Source organism: Brassica oleracea, chromosome C7 (genome assembly GCF_000695525.1).
Source record: "Brassica oleracea var. oleracea cultivar TO1000 chromosome C7, BOL, whole genome shotgun sequence".
In the NCBI taxonomy this organism is placed as follows: Eukaryota; Viridiplantae; Streptophyta; class Magnoliopsida; order Brassicales; family Brassicaceae; genus Brassica; species Brassica oleracea.
In genome coordinates this window covers 24,395,980-24,414,133 of record NC_027754.1, presented here as the reverse complement: position 1 = coordinate 24,414,133, position 18,154 = coordinate 24,395,980, and the positions used below count along the sequence as shown (strand labels likewise).

The 18,154-nt window shown below is 36.5% G+C and overlaps 2 protein-coding genes across 2 annotated transcripts; one reads left to right on the top strand and one right to left on the bottom strand.

Annotated features, from left to right (window-relative positions):
• The first annotated feature begins 6,469 nt into the window (after positions 1-6,469).
• Positions 6,470-9,114, top strand: LOC106306767 (pentatricopeptide repeat-containing protein At5g66631). The gene has a single exon (XM_013743513.1). It carries the CDS (start codon positions 6,948-6,950, stop codon positions 8,910-8,912), a length of 1,965 nt encoding a protein of 654 aa, XP_013598967.1. The 5' UTR covers positions 6,470-6,947; the 3' UTR covers positions 8,913-9,114.
• Positions 9,014-10,296, bottom strand: LOC106306769 (calcium uniporter protein 3, mitochondrial-like). Its single transcript, XM_013743514.1, has 2 exons — positions 9,646-10,296; positions 9,014-9,551 (listed from the first exon to the last, which is right to left on the bottom strand). Exons 1-2 carry the CDS (start codon positions 10,177-10,179, stop codon positions 9,111-9,113), a joined length of 975 nt encoding a protein of 324 aa, XP_013598968.1. The 5' UTR covers positions 10,180-10,296; the 3' UTR covers positions 9,014-9,110.
• Positions 10,297-18,154: the final 7,858 nt, after the last annotated feature.

Here is an 18,154-nt window from a genome sequence, read left to right as displayed (position 1 = left end):
AGTATTTGTGATATGCACTTGGTCTCACCCGAATCAGTGCTTCTGCATGCAAAATAGCATGTCTCCACACGGAAGTTGGGAGTTTAGATTTCATGATCAATGGTCTCGCAATCAGTTGTAGACGTTTAATTAATTATTCAGCCAAACCATTTTGTGTATGAACATGAGCGACATGGTGTTTAACATCAATTCCAGTTACCATACAATAATCATTGAATGCTTGAGAGGTAAACTCACCAGCATTGTCCAGTCTAACTCTCTTTATCAAATAATCAGGAAAATGAGCTCTTAATTTGATTATCTGAGATAAAAATCTCGCAAATGCCACATTCCGAGAGGACAATAGACCTGTGACCATCTACTCGACGCATCGATCATTACCATAAAATAATAGAATGATCCACATGTGGATGTATAGGTCCACAAATATCGCCTTGAATTCGTTCAAAGAACTTTGGTAACTCTTTATCTATTTTGGTTGGCGGTGGTCTTATAATCAACTTTCCAAGAGAACACGCAGTACATGTCATTTTATTCCCCTGATAAACTTCTTGGGGGTTCAGTGAATGACCATGTGAGTTCTCGATGATTTTTCGCATCATTGTAGTGTCTGGATGACCAAGACGATCATGCCATAGTGTAAAATTACTAGAATTTTTCTTAATCACAAAATGTGATTCAATGGCACTTATATATGTATAATGCATACCAGAAGAGAGTTTTGGTAATTTTTCCAACACCTTTTGTTTTCCCGATTTCTCAAGAGTGATATACATATACTTCTTTCCATCCTCAGTTGCAGACTGAGTATCAAATCCTTGAAGATATATGTCTTTAAAACTCAACAAATTTCTTTTAGAATTTGGAGAAAATAGTGCATTATTTATCGAGAATTTTGTCCCATTAGGTAACGTGAAATGGGTTTTACCAATCCCTTCAATCAAGTCTGCATGACCCGATATTGTGTGAACAGTGATATTTGTCGGTTTTAGTTCAGAAAAATATTTTATGTGTTTCAGAATAGTGTGCGTTGTTCCACTATCTGGTATACAAATATCTTTAGTATTGATCTTGGTTGATGTTCCATTTGTAATGTCCATTTCTGAGACAAAAAAGGAATTAACATAAGATAATATTATTCCTAAAATATTATACATCATTAGCAAACGTTAAACACATAATAATTATACATAAGAAGATGAAGAACACACAATAATTATACATTAATCTTCCACAAACAACACTTATTTATGGTATAATTGTGGAATTTCAAGAGTCACATGATGGGCACTTAAGCTTCCGTGATAGCGGTCTCCTCGAAAACATTCACAAAGTCATATGCATCTAGGTGCGTTGTACCCTCAGAATGTTCCGCAAAGTTTACTTCTTTTTCTTTCCCTTTGACAGACTCCTTGTATAGAGCGCAAAGGTGTGCAGGGGTACAACATAAACGAGACCAATGTCCCTTAGTACCGCATCTGAAAAAAGCTTCTTCTCGCTTTTGGGAGATATTTCCTTGGTGTTCTTTTCCCTTAGGGGATTGCTCAGAGCGGACCCACTAGAATGACTTCCTATCTTGTGGATTGTACTTTCGTCCACGTCCACGGTAGTTTTGACGACCACAACCGCGACCGCGAAAGGTCTTATTTTCCTTGACTGGTTTCTTCGCATCTAATGTGTTTGCTTCAGAAAATGGTTTAGAACCAGTTGGACGAGTCATGTGATTCTTGATCAGAAGCTCGTTGTTTTTTTCTCCTATGAGAAGCACCACAATCAATTCCAAAAATTTGGTATATCCCCGCAACCTGTATTGTTGTTGCAGGGTGATGTGGCTCTTGTGGAATGTGGTGTATGTCTTCTCAAGCATTTGAGATTCCATGATCGTTTCACCACAGTATCTCAATTTGGCCACAGTTCCTAACACAGCAGAATTGTAATTCATCATTTTGTTGAAATCTTGGAATCTCAGACTCTACCATTCATCCCGAGCAAGTGGAAGTGTTATGTCTTTCTGATGATCAAAACGATCTTTCAGAGACTTCCATAGCTCTTTAGGGTCTCTCATGTTGGCATAGTCATAAATAATACTTTCATCAAGGTGTCTTCTAAGGAAGATCACCGATTTAGCCTTTTCTTGAGGCGTTGAAGTATTATTCTCTTTAACAGTATCAGATAAACCGAGAGATTCAAGATGAAGTTCGACATTTATAACCCATGAAATGTAGTTGGTACCGGTGATATCTAGAGCGGGAAATTGGAGCTTCTCCATGTTTGCCATTGGATTTCTAAAATCAAGTAATAATATATAACATGATTAGAAATATTATTTCATTTAAATATTCGAGGTGCAGGAATAAGCATTGCGATTACAAGTAATACAAATGCATCTAATCTATTAAAAGGGAAGTACATTTTGTAATTAACCCTGAATTTTCCTCAATAATTACCAACAAATGCCACTGATTAAAATACCGTAGTTTTACACTTTTGCTATCACATTAATTTCATGAACCAAATAAATCGTTGCTATCGTTACTAAACCAATACTCATGCTAAACTGAATAAATCGCTGCTCTCCTTACTAAACCATTATGTTCCGTACAGAATCTAATTAATTATGTTGAACCATCACATACCTTATATTAATATGAAACAAATACTCATGTAAACCTGTAACCAAACAATTGATCATAATTAAGATTAGTCCATGTTTCTTCATAGCAAAACAATTAGAAATCTATTGTGCAGAACAATATTGTGTATAATGATTAAATCAAGCTTTGGTTTACCGGTTTTATGGTTCTACTAATAATATAATTTCGACATTTTCTATCTAATCAAGGTATTGTTTATCAATTTTAGTGTTTACAGAAGTTATAATTTCTTAATTTCTTTAAAATTCTTAGTTATGTTAGTTAGTATATAATATATTGTAGATATCATTAGATTTTTTTGTGTTCAGAACTGAAACTAAAATATTATATTTTCATTCCAAAACTTAATACTAATCGAATAATGATTCCTACTTCCATGGACATTAACAGCAGAAAATCAGAACACAATATTCTTCAATTCGAAAAAAACCACATCCAAAGATTTTTTCCTATTTCTACGCAATCACCATATTAAAAAGGGTATCTATTAATTAACACAATCATCATCTAATCTATTAAAAAGTACAAATAAGAAATAGTCCTAAGATTTACCATTTATTTACAATAGAATGCCACTAGAGTAATTAACAAAATTACATTTAATTATTCTTTGTTTTTTAATTTTATTAATGCATTTCCTAAATTGATTATTAATTGCATTTCCTAAATCTAATGTACAATCTTTAAATTCTATTAATGCATTTTCTAAATTGAGTATTAACTATTAACTACTCACATGAATATAGTGTTACTATAATATATTTACGTTAAAATATTATGCAAATTTTTATTTTAAAATTTTATGCAATTTTCATCCAAATTTATTTGATATGATATTAAACAATTCCACAATTGTTTAGTTTGCGTAAGATTCTCAGCGATTTTTGGCTGAAGATTATATATGCGATACTTGGAAGTAGGGTATTTTTTATTTATATGTAATTATCTACCCAATAAATTTGTTATTTTCTATTAAACTAAGTAAGCATTGTTTCATAGAAAATCCAAATAATAATTTTCCTAAAACGTTATTTTATATAATTTAGTAAGCTTTGTTTCATTAATATCAATTTCATTGGAATATTTTAATAATAATTTTCTTCAAACGTTAATATATCAAGTTCAACTAGGTTTTAATAATAAACCCAACTAAATCAAATATGCATTGAAAGTTAGAAACTATATTTGATGTAAGCCCTTTTTTCAAGTAAAAAACTATATTTGATGTACAACCACTAGAAGAACAATCTTTCAAATATAAATTGGGTTTTTCAACAAAATCAGACATCTATTCTAACGGTTCTAACAATTTTGGTCAATTTTATTGGGTCAACACAAATCTATTTTGGAAACAACCTGGATTCAGCCTAGTAAAGGAGTCAAGGTTAAACTAATCCAATTGGTCGGTTCAGTTCTTAAAACATTCAATATCATTTTTTTGCTTAAATATCTAAAAACAATATACTAACACAATGCAAACAAACCTAAAAACAATAATGAATATTAATTTGATAATAGAGTAATCGTGCTGATAACGTGTTATAATTATATTATATATTTGTGTTTCGTATATATGAGGTGTTTATTTGTTTGATCATGTTACGTAAATATGAGAAAGAGCAGAGGAACAACATGAAAGAATAAGAATGTTAATAAATGAGAGGAAGAAGTAGTATAACAAAAAAGAGAGGTTGATGTTATTAGGTTCGAAAGGGGCAATCTGATCACAATGCATTACATGCTTATAGAACAAAAATCAGACAAATAATACTGTAAGAATTTATGATGATGGGCTCCACATTAACTTGTATATGCAAATTCTTGACTTTGTAACAAATATGTATTTTATTTTATTTTTAATGAAAATTCTAAAAGTGAAGTATTCCAATATGTTTTTCTAAAAATATTTTTTTCATTTATAAAGAAAAATAAGCAATTTTTAGAAAGAAAAAAAAAATGTGTAAATGTTTGCTGCCAAAAAAAAAAAGAAAAAAATATGGAGGTGAATTAGCATAAATTTGTTTTTAAATGATACTAGATGCGCGGGTGTTTATTTTCACTTTTCTATACATAAATTATTGTTTTTAAACATTAGTGGTATATATTTTTAACGTTAATCATATACTTAGATGTTTACATAACTATTCCAAATACAATAATTTTATAATTTACATGTTATAATTAATCAATTGTTTAAAACCGTATGTATTTTCACTTCTTATTATATATTTATCTTATTGTATTTGTATTTAGTTATTAACCAAATTAATATATTCATGAGAAAACATATTTGAAAATTATTTTGCATTTATTTATGCTAAATTCTTACCCGTGTTTCAAAACTGTATTTCTTTTTAAATTCATGTTAGATAATATATTATTGTATATACAAAAGTTTAAGATATGTTAATTTTTAGACATGTATTATATGGTTTGCTAATTTTAAGCTGTTCTATCATCATATTATATTTTTAAAATAAATAATTTATATTTATGAAAATAAAATTTATAAATTTTTCAATTGAATATACTTTTATCATATTTATTTAAGTATAATATTGTATTTTAACATGATCATGACTATAAAGTAGATAAAATATGATATAATTTATTTATTTTTAATTTTATAAACGATAACTTAAAATACATTAAATTATTGTTAAAATATTTTTACACAGATTTATTAGATTTTTTAAAATATAATATATAAATATATATTATATTTAAAATGAAAATATATTATGACTAAAGTAGCTGCAAAGATTTTATATTATAAGCTTTAAAGAAATACATTTAATTTTTATACATGTATTATCTAGTTTGCTATAATAATTTATATTTTATTTTTGAACATAAATATTTTATACTTACGAAAATAAAATATATAAAATTTATAAATTTAATACAATTTTATTATATTTAGTTCAATATAATAATTTTCTTTTAATATGATTGATTATGATTATATAATATATAAAATATTGTAGAATTTTTTATTTTTCATTTTATAAACGATTAATGAATTTATTAATGTAGAATAATATTTCAAACTAATTTCCAAATTAGTGAAAATATTTAAATATAATTTCGAAAATGAAGATCTTGTAAAAATCTTTTCAAAAAGATTTGTTAGAATTTTTTAAAAAAATATCTTATATTTAAAATGAAAAGATATCAAAAGATATTATGATTAAAGTATTTTAGCGATTCTATGTATTATTAGTCTTAATAAAATACATTTAATAAGATTTTTAAGTGATGGTCTAAATTAAAAAAAAAATCACACATGAAAGAAGTTATGAGTTATATTTTAATATATAAGATTATAAATGAGTTGAGCAAATAAAATAAAATGATATTATAAATGTAATTTTATATATAAATTGAATTTGAAAATGCCCCAAATCAGTTGTATACTTGTATGCCATGTTCGAAAACACGGGCGAATTGGCCGATTACTCGCCGGTTAAACGCAAATCGGTGGTGTTCCGCTGCGATTTTGTGTTATTCGGGCAAAAATTCGGATTTGAAAAAAAGTGTACATATTTTGGCATTTTCTGGTTCGAAATCGGCTCTTTCAACATAAATCTTTCATATTTCATTGTTAATAATCAATAATCGAAGCAAATCGTCCAAGAAAAAGATGATTTCTGTTAAAAAAATAAAAAAACGGCCATAAAATAGGTTAAAAGACGCTGGATGTCAAAAAAAAACCAGGTTAAAAGACGTACATGTTGGGAGGAAGAAGATGAATTGATAAATTACAAATATGCCATTCATTAAAGAAATGTAGAAAAGAAGGAAAAACAATCTTAGTGGCCTTCGAACCCAGGTTAAGAGAACTAAATCAGCCTAATGTGACCAGTAGGCCACAATAACTTTTGCTATTTAATTTCAAACCAATTTAATATATATTATAAATGCAAAATGTGATTTTTTATTGTAAAATTACTCTCCGAATACTCCCCGATTTTATCCGATTTTCTCTTAACTCGCTAGACCCGGATCAAGCGTACGTATAGTATATACCGCCTACCGCAATTTCGAACATGGCTTGTATGTATTACCTTGTGGCTTGTATGTATTACCTTGTTTTGATTCCCGCTTTTTTAGAGGAAATGTGATATACGGTAATCGTTTTATACAATCAAATCTGCCGTCAATTCATTTCCTCACCAAAGCACACCACATGTTCGATCATTTGTCCCAACTAGTTTCCCCATAGTGCGATTAGGCTTTTTTGATTCCTTTATTTTTCTTCTTCTTCTTCTTCGTATTGGATTGTCACTCAACATGTTTTCTCTGAACTTCTCCAACTCTGTTAAGCCACTCCACTCCGCAATCGCTCATCAAATTCGATTCTTTTCGCGTGATCCATTCCCAAACAAACTCCAGCTCTACCTTTACCGAGCCAACCTCATCGATTCCATCCGTCTCATCCTCCGCTCCACACCCGTCTCAGAGACCGACCTAACTACTCTCTTAACCCACCGTCTTGTCGATTCCTTTGTCGTCAAGAACGCTTTACGCTCCTCTCCTTCCCTTACCTCCGCTTGGTCTATCTTCAAATCCCTCAGCAAAATAAAACCCCAAATTTCATATGAAGCTGAGACGCTTCACGCCTTCGCCACCGTTCTCGCAAAGTTCCACCGCTCTTCACAGCTCAAATCTCTTATCGGACTGGTCCACGCTGGCAAATTCGGCCATGTTCAGTTCAGCTTTATGAACCTCATGAACTTGTATGCAACTTCTGGTGACTTCCACTCTGTTCTCAAGACCTGGGATGAGTATAGATGCTCAGGAGAGGAGAAAGGATGCTGCACAGAGTCCTATAACATTGTGATGCAAGTTTACGTGAGCTTAGGTAAAGACACTGACGCTGTGCAGACTTTTGATCAGATGATTAACAACGGAGGCATCCCGAATTCGAGAACCTTCACGATTATGATCGAGCATCTGGTGAAATCAGGGAATCTTGATGCTGCCATGGAGGTTTTCGAGACCTTGCCTTCGATGAGGATCACAAGGACTCTGAAGCATTACTCTGTTCTGGTCGAAGCCTTTGTCGATGCTCAGCGGTTTGATCGAGTCAAGACTCTGCTCGCTGAGATGAAAGCCGATGGGAAGTTCCCGAGTAGACGCATGTTTGAGCCTCTGCAGCGCATGAGAGAGGCTGGGTTTGAGCAAGAAACTGGAGAGTTCTTGAGGGAGATGTTGCCTGATGAGAGAATCAAGGACGTTTCTATGTATTCCATGTGCAATCCCAGCGAAGATGAATCCGACCATGATGATGCTCGGGTGAAGTTGAAGCCGTGGCTGGATCCAAAAGCTTTAGCTAATTCGTTAAAGAAATGGAGTTCTGATACTGTTACTGCTTTGGAAGAAGCTAACTTCGTCTGGACGAATCTTTTGGTATGCAAGATGCTGAGGAACTTTAGATCCCCTGAAACGGCGTGGAGTTTCTTCTGCTGGGTGGCGGTTCAGCCTGGGTTCACCCATGACGCCTACACGATTGAGAGAATGATGGCTATGTTGGCACGCAACGGCCAGGTTGAACTGGTCGATAAGCTCATCTCAAAAGTGAGAATGGAAGGGATCAAACTACCATTCAGCACCATCAGGCTGATCATCGATCTCTACGGAGTTTCGAAGAAACCAGAAGCAGCCATCAAGGTCTTCCGCCACGACAGAACAACACTCTGCGGTTCAGTTTCGGGTTTCAACCTCATGCTGTTGTACTCATCGCTCTTGAGAACGTTGACCAAGTGCAAGAGAAACGCAGAAGCTCTGGAGACGCTGGAAGAGATGGTTTCGACCGGGGTGTCTCCGGATATCCAGACGTTTTCGGGGTTAATGTATCACTTCGCATTGCAGGGAGAGATTCAGACGGTGCAGAGGCTTTTCTCGATGGTGAGACAGATCGGTCTGGAGCCGGATCCTTACATGTTAAAGCTTCTTGTCCAAGCTTACTGCAGATGCGAAAGGTCGGTGCTTGCTTTCAGAGTGTTCCAAGACATGAAGGACTTGAATCTAATCCCTGACAGAGAGACGAAAGAGCTGCTTGTGAGGAGTCTGTGGAGAGAAGAGAAGCGCAAAGAGGCGGCCGCGGTTGAAGAAAGCAGCTACTGCGACGAGGAAGGGGATAGTAGTAGCGTTTTGCGTTTGGCGTTGAAGGGTCATGTGTGGAATTTTAGTTCAAGAGACATCGCTAGAGTCTTCAATCTCTACCGCGACTGTATTTTGAAAACTCCAAGTTAACTTTTGTTTCCAGTGTTTTTTCTTGGCAGCTGAAACCGTTTTAGTTCTATTGGTTCTGTTGGTCACGCATTCTATTCAAATTAGTCAAGCAAGAACACCAATTGCATCTAATATTTGATTTTATTCTCTACGAAAATTTTAGAGGTCTATACATTTAATTAGCATCGGAATTAGAAGAGAACAAAAATAGGATTAGGATCAACAACGACCAGCTGAATGAGTCAAATCTGGACGGTGTATCTTCAGTAGCTTGTTAAACCGGTCGATATCGAAGTCAAGCATTTTAATCAAACGTTTCTGCTTGGTCTCGAACCGGCTTTTGTAGAACCCTTCGAAGGAAGGTTCCTTGGCGGTACGGAGAAAGAAGGCGTAACCGGCCATGAAATACGTGGAAGTTACGAAGAAACATATGGGCTCCATCACGTCCCACGACAGCTCCCAAAACGTTAATCTAAAAAATCCAATCGTTTGGGCTATGACAAGGCCCAATCCGGCCTGTAATTCTCGCCGTACCAGATCATCGGCTTTTTTGTCAATATCTGATTTTATTATCTCGAGTTGCTCGAACTCCTGTCTTGTCGCGGCGGCGTTGCGAGTGGGTTCGTGTGTCGGAATTAGACCAGCCACGGCTCTTGTTAGCTGTAATTAAATTAAGAAACAAACGTTAGATTTTTATTAAACGATTTCACTTGTAAATCTGTGTAATGCAATGCATGTAATAAAAAACAATTACCTCTTCCGGTTTAAGGCAGACGAAATTTCCCAAAACGATGACGTTTCCGGCTTTGTCAAGCATATTCGCGACCCGGTTACCATGTTCAGGATCCGAGTTGTTTTCTCCGCATACCCGAACAAACTCCGAATAGGGAACCCAGTTTTTTCCGATGTCTCTCAGCCTCGATTTCACCATCTCCATCTCCGCAGCTCTCATAAGCTTCTTCACGTCTTCCACCGTAACCGCGGGGAAATTTCCCGGGGAAGTCATCTCCGGCGTCGTCGGAGGCGGTAGCATCTCGTCAAGGCGAAGCCGATTGTTCGATAAACTCATCTCCTTGAGTTTATCCATCAGATTGCCTCCTCTTGGAACTATCTCCGGCGAGAAAAATGCCCTCTTGTGGAGAAATCTCCGGCGGATTCCAGAATCTCCGGAGTCTGGAGCAATGCCGGGTTTGGTCGGAGGACGCATTCGGGTAAGACCCGGTATCCGGGAATAAGTTTTGGAAATGTTGAAGAGATTTCTAACTAGTGTTTTCTTCGACGAGGCCATCGTCGATCTCTAAAGAAGGAAAACGAATGAAGAAAAAAAGAATAGGTTTGCTTTTTAGGAAGGAGAGACAGAACAGAGAACACGCTTTGTATATTTGGTCCGATATTAAAAAGTGAAGACTTTGAAGTGCCTTTTATAGTATTGGCGTTAGGTTCAGAGAGCAACGAGACGCAAATAAAGGAGAAGCTCCCAAGAAACAGCATATTATCACCGATATTTTAACACGACAATTACACACATAGGCGTTATCCATTACTCATCTTATTAAAACGTTAGTTATGATACAGCTAACGCTATACTCTATTTTAAATTTTTAAAAACTAGGCTAATAACATATGGATAGTTGACAAAAACAAAACGAATGGATAGAACCATATATTAGTTGAATGATGTTATTGACGAATAAAAAAAAGACTATAAATCTTTGACGAATGGTAAAAAAGACTATTAATCATTGACGAATGAGGAATTTTATGCCCATTTAAAAAACATGTAATAATAATGTGATTTTTATATTGTACTTCAATTTAAAATTACTAGATGAATATTTTTTTAAAAAAATGCACGCTTTTTGTAGAGTTTGTGTAATTAAATAGAGCAAATTCTCTAATGATACAATCAGAGCAAGATTCAATTAAGATTAGATAGTCATGTCACGGGAATTAACATTATACTGATATGGGTAAGCTTAATGCAGATGATGATCGTACACGTGGAAAGCTAAGATTTCGACGTCATAAGCGACTCGCCACGCATTGCCGTCCAATCTTTGGAAAAAATCTTGATAACACGCGAAGTCTTCGAGGCCAGTCATCTTTGTCCACTCTGCATTCTATTTTTGTTTATTATGATTTTTAGGAATTAAATTTACTAAAATAGCTAGCTAATAAATACCCTTTTGATTATATGAAATCGTCATTATACTCAAACGAGTTTATGATTTAAAAAGTGTGTTAGCTTCTAAAATGCGGTGTTCCACATATATAACACGTAGATTTAGATAAGTGCATGCATCATTTCTGTATTTTTTGTCATTTAGGTTTAGATATTATAGATTAGAGTTATTTTTTCAAATATAAACCAATGGGAAATATTCAAGTACTTGAACACGAGAGACCGAATCCTAATTATGTATTGTTTCGAGAATATGCAGTTGTCACCAGCTTTACAAAAGGAAAACCTCAATGCTATATGCATCTTTAATAAGGCAGACATTGCGAATGTAATATATGTACGTATATATTGTAGTTTCATAATTAGATCTGTATAAGAATATGCTTTAACCAAGAGCTCTTGGTCTAGTGGTATTGGAACTCCGGCTGGAGTGCCCGTCCTGGGTTCGAGTCGCCTTGGCCTCCTTTCCGCCTATAACCGTGCGTGCCCGGATGGAATGCCTCGTGGGGATTAGTCTGGGCTTACCGCCTGGGAACCCCACGGTCATCAAAACAAAAAAGAATATGCTTTAGGAACAAGGGATAATTCTTTTTTTTTTTTTGAATATATGTTAAATTTATTCAAAAGAAACTACTTTAGTACAACAAGTGTAAACTGTTTTTTGAGAAAACTAAGACTTAATTTTAAACCGAATCTCTTATCTTGTGGCAAACCACATTGTTAAAGCTCCCGAGAACTTTGAATCTCCCATTTGTCTCAGTGAAAGGCATTTGTTTTTGACTTGCCTCTCAATCATTTTCACCAAGGGACCTGGCAAGATATTTTTGCTTCCATTTCTCCTGTTGTTTCTTTCCCGCCATAAGGACGAGAGAGTCACTTGCAGCGTGTATCGAAGGAGGAACCTCTCCAGCAGTCCTCCATTGTTATCCTTGATTAATACCATGAGTTCTGACAACATAGGTGTAAAGGATCTCCTAAGCAAACCTCTTGCCAGTTTGGCCCATACTTCTGCCGAATAGATACACTCGAAAAAGAGATGATCTCTTGATTCAATCACATTCTGACAAAGAACACACTGTGAGTTTGCTTCTACATTCCAATTCATCATTCTATCTCCAGTTGCCAGTCTGTTTTGTATTGCTAACCAATGTAGAAAGCCATATTTCGGAGTGTGATGTTTGAACCAGACTCCTCTCCACCATTGAACCTGTTGATCCTCTCTTCGAATGAGTTCACATGTCCTTTTTGTTTTGAAAACAGCTTTATACTGTCCTTCACTCTGTTTCCAAAGTGCGGTATCAGTAGTTGTAGAGAACTGCAGGCTTTGAGTCTCGCAGAGCTTTTCCACTTCATTAAAAACATCAACCCTGTGCCGACGTTTCCTACGGTTTCTCAACGCCCCATCAACCGTTGATTGTAATGATATTCCCATAACCATACAACCATGCGCTCCAAACAAGTCCAATAATCTGCCCATGCTAGACCAAGAGTCAAACCAGAATGAAGTATTATTTCCATCACCTACTTTCATCCTGTGGAATTCCTTTGCTTTATCACGAAGCTTCACCAGTTTGCGCCACATCCAAGAGCCTTTAGTAGTTGTATCTTTAGTAGACCAAAACGATTGGTTTTTGAACATATTCTCCTTAGTCCACTTAGCCCACAGAGACGCTTGAGAAGAGACTGTCCTCCAGATAATCTTCAGACAACATACCTGATTAACTTCTTTCAGAGAACGGAGACCTAAACCCCCTTCACACTTTCGTCGACACACACTCTCCCAAGCAACTTTAGCTTTCCTTGTGTTCATTGCAGGCCCCGGCCATAGAAAAGCTGCACATACACTATTAATCTCCTTAATGCACGCTCCTGGCAGAACAAAACCAGCCATCCAGAAGTTAACTATGCTGAGAAGAACCGATCCAATTAGCTGTAACCTACCCGCCATTGATAGGAACCTGTTTGTCCAATGAGTTATACGGTTTCTTATCTTATTGATGAGAATACCATATCCTCCTTCCCCATCCTCCGAGTTAACAAAGGTAGTCCTAGGTAGCGTACCGGAAACGTTCCAGAATTAAAGTCAAAGCGATGCTCCAGCTGATCAGTTTCTGTAGCCGACAACCCTGCATAGTATATTGTAGTTTTCTCCCTACTTATTTTCAGTCCCGAGATCCTGCCAAAATAGTCAAGCACATCCACAATACTCTCAATGGATCTGACTCTACCATCTGTGAAAACCATTATATCATCAGCGAAACTAAGGTGAGTTATCCCCAGGTTCTTGCATTTGGGATGATACCCCATGTTGTTTTCATTTGCCGATTTATCTAGCAGCTTCGAGAGGACATTCATGCAGATTACAAAAAGATAAGGCGACAGAGCACAACCTTGTCTCAGGCCTCGGGTGCTGTGGAAATATCCGGCAAGCTCACCATTAACTTGGACAGAGAATGATGCCGTTGATATGCATAGAGATATCCAGTGTATGAACATCGGCGGGAAATCCATAGCTTCCAAGGTTCTGAAAAGAAACTTCCATTGAACCGAGTCAAAAGCTTTTGAGATATCAATCTTTAGTGCACATCTGGAGGAAATAGTATCCTTGTGATAGTCTTTCACCAGCTCTGTAGCAAGCAACAGATTCTCAATAAGAAGTCTTCCTTTCACAAAGGCGGACTGATTTAAAGCGATGAAATCGGGTAGGGTTGTCTTTAGCCTATTAGCCAGAATTTTGGAGATGACTTTGTAGATGACATTGCAGCAAGATATAGGTCTATAGTCCTTCATCTCCCTAGCCACTGATGTTTTCGGTATCAAGGCCAGAATCGTTGTATTTACTCCTTTTGGTAAGAACCCTTTCGCAAAAAAAAGATTGGACCGAGATAATGAAATCTGGCCCTATAATAGGTCATGCTGATTTGAAGAACTCAACCGTGAAATCATCTGGCCCTGGTGACTTATCACTTGGCATACGGAACAATACTTTTGTGATCTCCTCCGCTGTTACCACCCGTGTAAGGTTCTGGTGATCAGTCACTGAACATCTGTATGGCAAAAGATCACTAAGCTCCGTCGCATCTATCTCCTCTAGGTCTGGTGGGACTTTCTGAAGAAAATCTTTAAAGAAACCCTCTGCTTCTTCCTTTATTTCTTCAGGTAGCTTTACGATTCTACCATCTCTGCATTTTATTTCCCTGAACAAGGGATAATTCTTATTTAATATTAACGTAAAACTGACGTAGAATTAATTAGTTTCAGGACAGTTTGACCTGCGTTTCGGAGAATCTCAATATATAAACCAAAAAAAGAAGACGACTACACGGGAAAGGTGGGGAACGAAGAGCTGTTGAGTAAACAATAAATGTATGAGGACACACGTAAACGAGTCGCCACGTAAACGCAAGAGGAGAGTTTGGAATCGATGAGTGTGTGTGTGCATGAGAGTGTGCTGGGGAGTTGATATCTAAGGAGGGTTTGTTTACCAAATTCTCACGAGAGGCCCCAACTGTTTAATTTCTTGTGGCGTCCGTCTTTTTTCTTTTTTTTTGGTTGTAACTGTTGTAAATAAATAATAATAATAAAGAAGAAGGTTGGATTCGTTTCTTTTTACGAAGCTACCTTCCCTAGTTGAACGAAGAAGCCTACTTACTTGTTTCTTTTTTTTTTGTTCATCATCCCACTCCCCTTTCCTTGACCGTTAATTCATAATACTTTTTCCAAGTTACCAAGTAAAGATTCTCTTTACAAGAAGGTAAAACGATATTTATCAATTTTTTTTTTTGGTAACTTATCATTTTTTCTTTCTAGAAACTTATATTTTCCTGATTGCCATGTTTGTAAGAGCATGTGCAATGGTGATACTGTCTCAAAGTCCTTAGGATTAGAATATATATATTTTTTTTTTGAATTGTTAAGGATCATAATCAGAAATATGTGTGCAATGGTGATACTCACACATCTCGGAGAGTTTCTTCGACTCCTCCTCCTCTTCCATCTCAGATGCCTCCCCCACCAGCTCCACCTGTAGCCCCGGATCAGCCTGCCCCACCGGCTGCAGTTCATCCCGATTTGCGGGTGCCAGCTCATGCACCATTCGCAAGATACACCGTCGATGATTTGCTTGCCCAGCCCGGACGAGAGGGTTTACACGTTCTGGACCCCGATAGACCCCCGGGTACTTATTGGTAAGTACATAAAATTATTAATTTAAAATTTAAAATCTTTGATCAATTTTTTAACAAATTTGTTATATTTGCAGGTTTGGGGCTAACAACCGTGTTAGCCGGAGCGTTTCAGAGACGATGAAGGGATATTATGACGGCCCTTATCCCAACTGGACCATGACTCCCGATCACGTCAAGACGACGTGGTTTAAATGTTTTGCGGTAATTATATTTACATATTATTAATATTTATATTGTTAATTAAATAATTATTATTTTTTTCTAATCTTTTAAAATGTTTGTTTTTTCAGCAAAGGTGGAACTGGTCCGTAGGAATCACCGAGAGGGTGAAGAGCGAATTTATTGCAAAGGCGAAAACTCGTCTTTGCAACACCGTCTCCGATTGGAAGGACAAGTGGGAGATTTACGGCTATGAGGGGAAGCCGAGCGGGGTCACAAAGGAAGCATGGGATGGCCTCATCACCTATTGGAACGAACCCAGCTCCATCCGCAAAGCCAACTCCTGCTCCGCTTCCCGAAGAACGAGGGATAAAGATGGCCATTTGCCCATGGTTCATAGAACTGGCCAAAAACCCCATGTCGGAATTCGTCTCGAAGCTGTAAGTTTTATTTAAATTTATAATTTTCATTATTTTAAACTTGTATTTATTAATTATATTTAATTTATTTATTATTGTTGTTTATTAGTTGGAGAAGACGGGAGTTTTGCCATCTCTCTCGGACTTATTCAAGATGACTCACGCCTCACCAGATGGGGTTTTTGTGGATCCTGCATCCGAGAAACTCTTCAACGCTGTGGCGTCTCGGGTTGAAGAGCAAGAGACGCAACTTACCCAACAGTCTGCAGATGGATTACCCGTCAAGTTGTCAACCGTAGAGGTCGACCGGATCTTCGAGGAGGTAAAATTTAATAATTTTAATTTTTTTTCTTTATTTTATTATTAACTCTAAATACGTTTTAATATATATACATATAGGTGGCTCCTAGAAAAAAGGGAAGGACTGTCGGAATAGGTTCCGTTAACGAAGTTGCAAGGGCGACTTCGTCATACTATTCGAGACGGGACCAGGACAACGACCGGATGCAGGCTCGCATGGATACCCAGCAGCAGCGTTTGGACTCTCTCGAGGGTTTGCTGGATGTGATGGCGGTGGGAAATCCAACTTTGCAGAGAGCTTTGGCGGAGAGACGAGCAGCTCTCGGGATGAGCCAGCCGGATCCCGAAGCAGGAACGTCTACAGACCCGAACCCCTCAGCCAACTACTTCGATGACCATGATGTTGGCCTTTAGTTTCCTTTTTTAATTTCTTTTGTTTTGTATAAAAAATTTAAATTCTATTTAATTAATGAATTTATAGTTTTTTAAAAAAAATTATTTGGTTTCATATTTAATTTTATTTCAAATATTTTAAATTTTAAAATTATTGTTTTATAAAATTTATATAATTATTATAATTAATTAATATTTTAAATATGGAGATGTAAATTCGTTGTAAAATTCCACGTTAAGTCCTCGTAACATTTACGAGGAATTTACATGGAGTCGTTGTAAAGTCCCCGCAAAGTTTACATCGACTTTACGTGGAAGCCTTACGTGGCTTTTACAACGAACTATTACGAGGTATTTACATCGCCATTTACGAGGGCATTACGACGAATAGTTTCCTTCCGCTTTACGAGGAATTGACTTCCTCGTAAACGTAACTAGGACTTTACGACGAAACCTCCGTTACGACGAGCGTTTAACAACGAAACGCGTATCGATGTTAATTCGTCGTAAAGCTCCTATTACGACAAATTTACAACGAATACCGCCCTCGTAAAAAATATGTTTTCTTGTAGTGGAAGTGTTCTTGTTAGAACTTGGTTTGATGCAATTCATGAGAGGAGACAAGACTCCACAGAACATCATTTGATATTTACTACGGCTGGTTGGGGATAATCTGATTGGAAAAGAAAAAAAAGACAGAGAGATATTTAGGACAGAGTTTTGCATAAAACGGAAACAGAAACGAAATATTTAAAAGCTTAGAAGGTAAGAAGGTGAAGAGAGAGACAGAGAAAATTACTTGAAAACTTGGAGAAGAGAGGAGGATGTCTTGTGCCCTGACCAATCATATATATGTATAGTCAACCTTGTACATGGATTCAGTCTTTTTTTTTCTCTTTAATATGTTTTCCTGTGGAACATGTTTGTTACTTGAAAAAACAAATTATGTATGCGTTTCAACTTGGTTGTTGAGTTTGTTGCAATGTCAATTCAAATTTATGTCAGGTGGGACCAAGAGCCTCGAAATGTATAGTTAGGACGGTATACATGCCATGCGACATGCATGTTACGGATTACGATTTTTTGAGTTTACATTAAAAAGCGTTGCTTACTCTTATGAATCATGAAGTGGATGGTTCATAACGTAGACCATACAAGTTCAAGACTAGAGTCCATTGGGGATTTACATCCAGCCACATGGAAGATCCATTCAACCTTAATCTTTATGAGTTTGACCATGTCATTATGTAGAGTATCTTTGTAATCAATTCTCCATTTGACTCCACCTTGTATGAACCACTATATATAGTGGTGTAAGCAATAAGAAATATACAACACATTCTCACAAATCTTCTCTCAAATTTTAACACGTTATCAGCACGAGACTCTCTCCACCTGAGCAGTCCCATCCGCCGGCGATCATCTCTTTTCCGGCCATCTCTTCCGGTCCTCAGCCTTGCTCCGCCGGCCAAGTCTATCCCTCTCACGGTTTTCCGGCCAGCTCCTCTACCTCTCTCTCAACCACCGTGAGATCTCAACCACCTCAATCCACGGATCACTCCCTCTCTCTCACGGCGGTCCATTCAGAATCCTTGTGGTGTAAAAGGTAAACTAATCAAAACC